The sequence below is a fragment of the Halyomorpha halys genome, unplaced genomic scaffold (genome assembly GCF_000696795.3).
Source record: "Halyomorpha halys isolate HHAL.00 unplaced genomic scaffold, Hhal_1.1 Scaffold2105.1, whole genome shotgun sequence".
NCBI lineage: Eukaryota > Metazoa > Arthropoda > Insecta > Hemiptera > Pentatomidae > Halyomorpha > Halyomorpha halys.
Window position 1 is genome coordinate 1 of NW_027112627.1, and position 8,747 is coordinate 8,747.

The following is an 8,747-nucleotide window of genomic DNA, read 5'->3' on the forward strand; positions in this document are numbered from 1 at the left end:
ACCTATATTATAAAATTCATCACAATTTGTGGAATATCAACTTACGTGCCTTTGGTAAAGATTTGGGAAGGTGAGAAGATGTTGAAGGTGTGACATGCCCCTACATCGGTTACTATGCGCCGGAACATGGCCGTGCAATTCCTCCAGGATTTATTCGAATAAATATTCGATAAACCACAACTTTGGCTCAATGGAGGTGACATCTGCAATCAGGTGGGGACAAATTAATTTTCATTTTCAGTTTGTTTGTTTTTAATTGAATATAAATAAAATTCGTTTTATGGACTGTCATAAAAGAACTATATATTTGATTCCAAACTATCATAAAGTATGAGAGAAAGAGCTTTAAAGAGATTATCAATACATATACGAAGGACAAATTAAAGATAAGTAGCGCTCCTAGGACAGCCCAAGATGGAAGTTACCTCTAGCAGCCTCCTCGTGTCCATTTGTTGCGGGAGGGGATGAGGATGACCACAGATGAACAGATTGGCCTCCCTGAAATTCCTGGTTGTCCTGAAAAATGAATGTCAATTGTATAAGAAGTTCTTGCTTCCACTTTACAAATATTTGACATATTCGATAAACGACATTAATAAACGAGTCCTCTCGATCTGCAATAAAGGAAGACTACCTTATTCAGAGTCCCAACAACTTCTTCTGCTCCAAATTTCAATCGAACTGGTACGGAAGGCAGGATCGGAACTAGATTTTTTTCCTTCTACAAGCAAGCATACTACATTGCCACCTTCTCTAATTAAGTCAAGAGTTTTATATCAATATCCTAGCTAATATATTTCAAAATTAATAATGTTTCAAAATATCGACTCATTTTATGAACTGAATTTAGGTTAAATCAATGAAAAAGTAAAAAATAATATATTTACGTAATCTAAAAATATCAACTCCCCCCCACTACCACTGTCAACCCCTATGACTACCATAATCCCCAACTGCTACTGTCAATATGAACCCCTACTGCCACTGTCAACCCCTGCTGCAACTGTCAACCTCTACTGCCACTATCAACTTCTACTGCTACTATAAAACCCCACTTACTGCAAATGTCAACTTCTGCTGCTACCATAAAATCCCTACTTAAAGCCTCCGTATTATGAAGAAAGAGAGGCCTTCTTCATTGAACATGTATACACTGGTCACCTAATGGAGTGGATTCGATAAAACATCAATACAATAATGTATTGTGAGTAGTTACTACACTCTAGAATACCATACCCACATGAATTGGTGAGGGAGGCTCAAATCTTGTTGACACCCTCAGCAGAACTATACAGTCCCCCAGTTGCATATGGTACGGGACCCACACTTAAAGCAGAAAATGGATAGAATGTACGATTATGTAAGTATGGGCTACCGTTAACAGATACTCTTACACGAAGAAATGCTATTCTAAAAAATATTTCTGAATTGTAACCACATGAATTTAAAACATAACAAATGTATTAAAATGATTTCTGGTTTCAGTTTTTATTTTTCAGAGCAAACATTTTTATTCTCTAAAATTTTGGAACATATTCACTTATAATATTCAATTACAAATAAAAATAACACGCTAATTTCTCTACAATAAGGGTTTAAAAAAAATCGATTTTTAGTGTTTTTTGTAATAAAAGTAATTCTAATATTGACTTTATAATTATTTAAGAATAAATTGATTTAAACCAGTTACTTACGAATCATCTTCACCTTGTGGAATGAAATAGGACTTTCTGTTGTCACAAATGGTAACCGCTGGAAATGGAATCGTGGTCAGATTGCCATAGTTGTCTTCTGGAATTTCTGTGATGGGGCTGTTCATCAGTTTCTGGTATTCCTGCCAGGAGTACATGATCGCATACGACATACTGATTAAGACAACAAATAGCCACCATATTCTAAACGGACAAAGTAGTTAATATATACTAATTATTCTTTCCAAAAAAAAAAATTCCAAATAAGGCCAGATGAAATGGAGCCCACATACTTTTCCATCAGAGGTCGCTTAGGTTCGCCCAGGTGCCTCAAACCGTGGATAGGAGCGTCTTTGCAGAACTCACCCCAATGAGATTTGACTTTGTCTTTTGTTACCCTCATTGTGAGGTGGCTTGATTCCCGCCATCTTTGGAAACTAAAAAACATAAATACAAGTTATTTATAGTTCATGTGAAGGGATTGATTGAGAGATATAAAGGAGGGAGGGAGGGGGGAGGGTGCAGATCAGCGCGAAGGCCACCTATAATACCCGCTGACCAGAGAGGATGAATCGGAACCTGGCACAGCTCTTAGGAGTACCTCCACCGGGACTGGGCCCAATTCTTTTAGAGCTCTCTCTACTCCAACTAATAATATAATATTTTATTTTTTACAATATATTCAGTAATGTTAAATATTTTTCCAACAATAATAGTATTTTTAACTGAAAAACAATGCAATTACGTGTAGATGAATGACTATATATAAATTAGAAGGAGATGGTCAAGGTTATAGTCTAGAAAAAAAAAATTGTTTTCAACTATTTATTGATTGGGGACGTTTCGTTCCTCTACGGAGGTCTTCATCAGGCCCAACGTAAATGACACAGGTTAGGTAAAGAGTATGAATAAAACAGATATTAAAGTGGAGGTATTAAAGAAGATGCATTATAATATAAACAAATTAACATCAATCATAAATAAAAAAAAATATCAATTTTCTTTTGGATGTCGATTTCTTTCGATTTATTTTTTTGCATATCGATTTATTTGTGACCAAGCTTTTTGATTCATGTTTAATGTTGGATATTTTTCCACCTTAATATTTGTTCAATTTATATATCTTTATATAATGTAAGAGTATACCAAATTTTCCTTCTTCTTTTTTTTTGTTTTATATAGCCGAAATCATTCACCCTTTTGTTTCACAATGGTAGTCGATGAGGATCCATACTTCTTTAAGATGATTTTTGGGTATGAAATGGTTTTATTTTGTATATATTTATAAAATTAAATATTATATTTCGAATTGAAGGACTGATTTGATTGGTTGGTTCTTTTTGTACAAGGGTTGGACTGTGGGCATGTTGTGCTAGCTGGCTGCTGCGAAACATCTTTACCAACAGGCTCTCACGTCTCCAACTAATATAATAAGCCAAATAACATATATTATCGCTTTAAGGGAAATAAATTCCCTACAGCAAACAATTGCTAACAGAATTTTGTTAAGAAGGATGTGTCGAAGTTCATGTTTCTAAAAGTAGCTATTCGGGCCAAGTCTCAAGGAAACTCATAGATGACCATAAATTTAAATAGTTTCAGGAGCTACTCAGAAACTACACGTTTCCATTTTCCAGAACATTCTAGATGCTCATTTGTAGGTGATTAAATTGGTTACAAAGATTATTAATTGGGCCATTATTAGCGAACAATTAGAAAATGTCTGTGTTTGAATTTAGACCCAAACCTGGGAGAAAAGTCTGCTCTGTGGACATATTAGATATTTTAATTTAGTTTGCTCATATAATAAATAATTACTAGAAAAATAAACCTTTGTGCAATAATTTGCAGAGGATCAATAAGAAATAACTTTTAAAAAAGGTTTTCACAGTGAAGCAGATTGACGGCGCAGCAGATATTTATAGAAATGATTTTTAAGAAATATTGGATTGTAAAATACTAGTTTTTTACTGCTGATTTCAACAAAATCTTCATATTCTTGTAAATATTTTTAATCAATTATATATGACCCATTTTGATCTATTACAAGTTGCCATCTTTCAGGTAATTTTTTTATTCCGTCCTTCGGAAACTTCTCAGATTTTTGCGTAATGAACTCCTCTGTGTGCGTTTTGCATTCCTCGAGCGAATTAAAGTCTTTTCCTTTAAGAGAGTTTTGAAGAAAGTAAATATGTTGGGGCAAGGTCTGGTGGATCAGTAACATTACGTTTGCTTTTTTGAAAAGTTTTTACTCTCACATACCTATATATAGAGCATATAGTAGTATAGTATAAAGAGCGTATAGTAGTATAGTATGAAGAGCATATGGAAGTATAGTATATAGAACATATATGGTAGTAGTATAGTATATAGGGCATATAGTAAAGGAAAGCAATGCCATCCTGCAAAATTCCCAATTCGAGTTTTCGACGGAAATACACTTTTTTAGGTCCTTTGAGTCCAAGTAAAATGGTCTGAGTGTTTGTAAATAACACAGCTAAAAAAAAATATAAATAAATATTAATAATAAAATAAGGCGTAGGATATTGGAATTACATTCATAAGGGGAGTGTACAGTCTGCGATTTCACAGCAACCTTTTCAATAAAATGGACTGACCAAAGTACCGCTTTATAGAATTGACTTTTAAAGCTTTTATGATTTTCTCGAATACAGCTTTAACGATTTTATTTAAATTTTGCATGTGAATGTAAAATTTTATGATCTTTCAAATTACCTAGGCCTTACTCTCATGGGAACAGCCTGAGAGGGCTTAAAAGACGGATATTTACGAAGATTTACAAAAGCTTCCTACATAGTACCTTTAATTTTGTTTACTTGAAAAAAATAAGAAGTTCTCGTTGTTAGCAATAAAAAAAATAGAAATATAGAAAATATTAAAGTATTCTATGAATAAATAAAGGAAAAAGAAGAAGCATCCGATTCGAACGGGAAAAGTCGAAAACACCCGATCTTTGATTGCATTACGGCTTCCTTATAGTACAAGAGCCCTGGAGGAAAAAAAGGCAGTTATTTCACACTAATTTTTTATTACTTTAATGAAAACTATGTATAATTACTAGTCAAAATTAGCGAGTCTGCCAAGTAAAGGTATGGGGAATAAAAAATGGCGGCTGTTTCAAAACGTTAAAAATAATTAATTTTTCATTCGTAGCTCTATATCTTTAAAACTACCAACAGCAATAGAACATCTAAGAGAGCATCATTTAAAGTAGAGTAACCTGCTATAATTTAAGTCCTAATAGAGCTATTTACGTTCAATAGTTCTCCAGATACAGGTTTTTAAAAAGCAACATTTAATAAAAATGTTGTACAAAACGTACAGAAAGATAAGTTGTTAGTGAATTTATATTGAAAAATCTATATCTAAAAAAACATTTGACGTACAATTATCTGTTAGCACTCAAATTAAAGCTAGTTTAATGAGCTATAATGTATTTTATGGCGTTTATCGCCGTAGGAGTAGTAGTTTTCATGGTAAAATAAATTGATTTACAGTTGTTCGGACCAATTTTCATTTGGCAAATTTATATTCATAGGTGAATATCATAAAAAATACTAACCCTACGAAGATAAGTGTAATAAAACTACTTTATAGTAAGTTAAATTTCCTTTAGTTTGAGTGCTGGCAGACATATGTGTGTCTTGTGAGTTTTGAGATATATTTTTTCAAACATCAAACATTTTATACGAACAACAACAAGATAAAAGTTATAAACTATTTCATAGTAAATTTAACTAGCTTTAATTTGTGTGTTGACAGACATCTGTACGTCCTATAGTTTTTGAAATAAAGTTTTTCATAAATCAAACTCATCGTCCAAACAACTATAAATCAATTTATTTTAGCAAATATTATGAAAACTACTATTCCTACGAAGGTAAAGGTTATAAACTTATTTATAGTCCATTAAACTAGCTCTAATTTGAGTGATAATAGACATCTGTAAGTTACATAGTTCCTCAGATATAGATTTCTCAAAATAAATTAGCTAACTGCTAATCTTTCAGAAGATTTTAAGAAATCTCGCTTTTTAAAAAGTTATATCTCGAGAACTATTGGACGTAAATAGCTCTATTAGGGCTAATATTTCAGAAAATTTACTCTTCTTTAAATGATGTTCTCTTAGATTTTCTAGTGTTGTCGGTAGTTTTTAAGATATAGACCATTTTTTATTCCCCCTACCTATACTTGGCAGACTCATCAATTTTAACTATTAATTATACATAGTTTTCATTAAAGTAATAAAAAATTTGGGTGGGATAACTGACTTTTTTTCTTCCTGGCTCTTGTACTATTACCTTTTCTTTAACTGTTCTATTCTTGATAGGAACAATTTTATCTTTGGTGTATTCCCATATTGAGAAACCCTAAAATAGTAAGAGAAAAATAAAACTTTTTTTTTCATAATTTTTGTCTCTCCTTGTCTTCGAAATGCCCTATGTAGGGCACCACATTTTTATATGGTAAAGACTTGTAACCTAAACTCTTCTAGTTGTTCCTTAGCGCTCTTAGCTCTAGCATTTCCAATAGAAAAAGAGATTTCCAAGATGGATTCTCAAGGGGAATCTAATTTGAAAACTATACCGGTCATTTTTCCGATCCAATGTGTCATCAATGCAAATTAAAAAAAGTTTTTTTTACCGTTTTTGAAGATTTGTGCGCGATAAGGAAAGAAAAAAAATACCAAAATAGTTGGAGAATTGAGTGGCCATAAGACCCGCCAAGTTGAGTTTCCTCGGCCGGTCCAGGAGAAACAAATGTCTGTCATCATGGTCACGGAATATTAATCCAAATTGAATTCTCAAGCCATTTTGTTCTTTAGCTATGTTTGATTTCCTGAACAGTTCGCTCGTGCCCTATATAAATTCGTCTTAAAATTTCAGTTACCTTATTGACATAATGATAAGGTAGTTTTATTTACGGATATTGATTCGTTGATTTATGTTATAATATTAAAAAGATTCTCAAAAAATAGACCATTCACTGCTATCATAACTTAAGGAAGGTCAAATTAAAATAAAAGTTGGGGGGAGTGGACAGGTAATCTCTAGGTACACATAGATAAGAAAACATATTGTTCTTAAAAACTCACTGTTGTTCTGTTTTGATTCTGTCCCGCGGGTTGCTCCTCATTGCTACTCGATGGCAGAGAGTACTCTACTATCAACCCCTAATTTAATTAGCCTCGATACTATCGCATGCAAGGCTGACGGGCTTCCAGTTTTTGCTTAATTTAGTAAATTAATTATAACAATGATAATTAATGGCCTGGCCTCAGATGGTTATCTAACCGTTGTCCGGGGTATTTTGCCATGGAAATTGAAAAATGACAAACCCAATTACAATGGATAGATTTAAAGAAAAAAACTTTAAGGTTAATTATAAATGAGTTGTAATCCTACGTGAGTTGTAACAGTTTTACAATCAGGAAAAAAAATACATATTTAAATAGAGATAATTTAATATTTCATTATATATACATCCACTTCACTAATTTATAACCATTTAGAAATGTAAAATGCTTTGAGATTAAGCCAGATTTGCTAGTTATTATAATTATTATTATCTATTACTTAGCTTATTATAAAGCCAGATTTGCTAGTTATTATAATTATTATTATCTATTACTTAGCTTATTATTAAGCCAGATTTGCTATTTATTATAATTATTATTATCTATTACTTAGCTTATTATTAATTTGGGTACATATGCCATCTTAATTGACACAACTTTTTTTTTATATTCCAAACCGGATATAAGTCCTATATTATTCTTTTTATTGTCCATTAGCCCTGTTTTACAATTTAAAATCGTGATTATTAACACTTTAATGTTATTTATTATTGTTATAAATTACCTTTTAAATTGTACTTTTTCCTCTATTTCCACCTGTGTATCCAAATTTGAGTACACTGAGTTCTGAATTGTAATTATTACGGGGATTTGTTTAATTCTATTTCTCAATGTTGTGTATTGATTTCAATTTATTGCCTTAATATTTTTTAAAATTAAATTCATGGTTACTTTCTATGCTATTTCTTTTTAATGATGTGGCGTTAATATTTTTTAAAATTGGATTTCTTACATCAAAAGTTTAAAAAAATTACCCATTAAAAGCTTCCACTTAGTTATGAAATTGTCAGTCTCACGAATTTATTTTTTTATTTAATATTGTCGTGTTATTTATTATAATTTAATAATACTAATCCCTTTTTTATTCTAAATAGAAGTTATTAATAAGCAAATATTAAAGTATCTTTCTTTTCACATTGATGATCATCTAGATTGACTTTGTTTTACACAAATCGATTTAGTTCATTGAAGAAGAGATCTGTTGGAACTCAAATTAAAGCTTGTTAACTTTACCTATATAGTAGTTCATATTTATGATCCTTGTAAGAATAGCAGTTTTCATAATATTTACTAAAATAAATTCACAGATGATTTCTAAATATTTAGAAAAATAATGTATAGAATGGTGAACATCGAAGGTGACGTAAAGAGCTGTTTAAGAAATCAAATTAAAGCTTTTTAAATGCACAATAAAGTAGTTTATCATGATAATCCTTGTAAATATAACAGTTTATTATGATAATCCTCCTATGTATAATAGTTTATTGTGGTAATTCTCTTAAGTATAATAATTTATTATGATAATCCTCGTAAGTATAACAGTTTATTATGTTAATCCTCGTAAGTATAACAGCATATTATAGTAATCCTCGTTGCCATACTATAGTTTTTATGAAATTTGCTAAGAGTAAATCATAAAATGTTAATTTCTCAATATTTGGAAAAATAAATTGTAGTAGAGAAAAAAAATTAATAGGACTCAAAATCGATGTACTTTAAAATGATGTAACTATTTATTTATTTTTTTTTTGGAGAGTTATGTAGCTTTAAAGATACTATTAAGTACTTTTAAGGTTAATAACACTGAATGGAAAATGATTTTAGAGGTTTTCAGAATAAAATGAACTTGATTTGGATCTTGAGTTAGTTTGTTGTATAGTGTAGCTGAGAATTGGCTA

The 8,747-nt window shown here is 31.1% G+C and overlaps 1 protein-coding gene across 1 annotated transcript in view; it reads right to left on the reverse strand.

The window, feature by feature from the left end:
* Positions 1 to 41: 41 nt before the first annotated feature.
* LOC136796519 (pickpocket protein 28-like) overlaps positions 42 to 8,747 on the reverse strand; it is a 41,559-nt gene continuing 32,853 nt past the window's right edge. Inside the window, exons 2-5 of the mRNA XM_067050408.1 lie at positions 1,985 to 2,128; positions 1,695 to 1,895; positions 426 to 516; positions 42 to 203 (exon numbers count right to left, since the gene is read on the reverse strand). Coding sequence (XP_066906509.1) covers positions 42 to 203; positions 426 to 516; positions 1,695 to 1,895; positions 1,985 to 2,094 — 564 coding nt within the window. The 5' untranslated portion in view covers positions 2,095 to 2,128. The remainder of the gene's footprint in view (positions 204 to 425; positions 517 to 1,694; positions 1,896 to 1,984; positions 2,129 to 8,747) is intronic.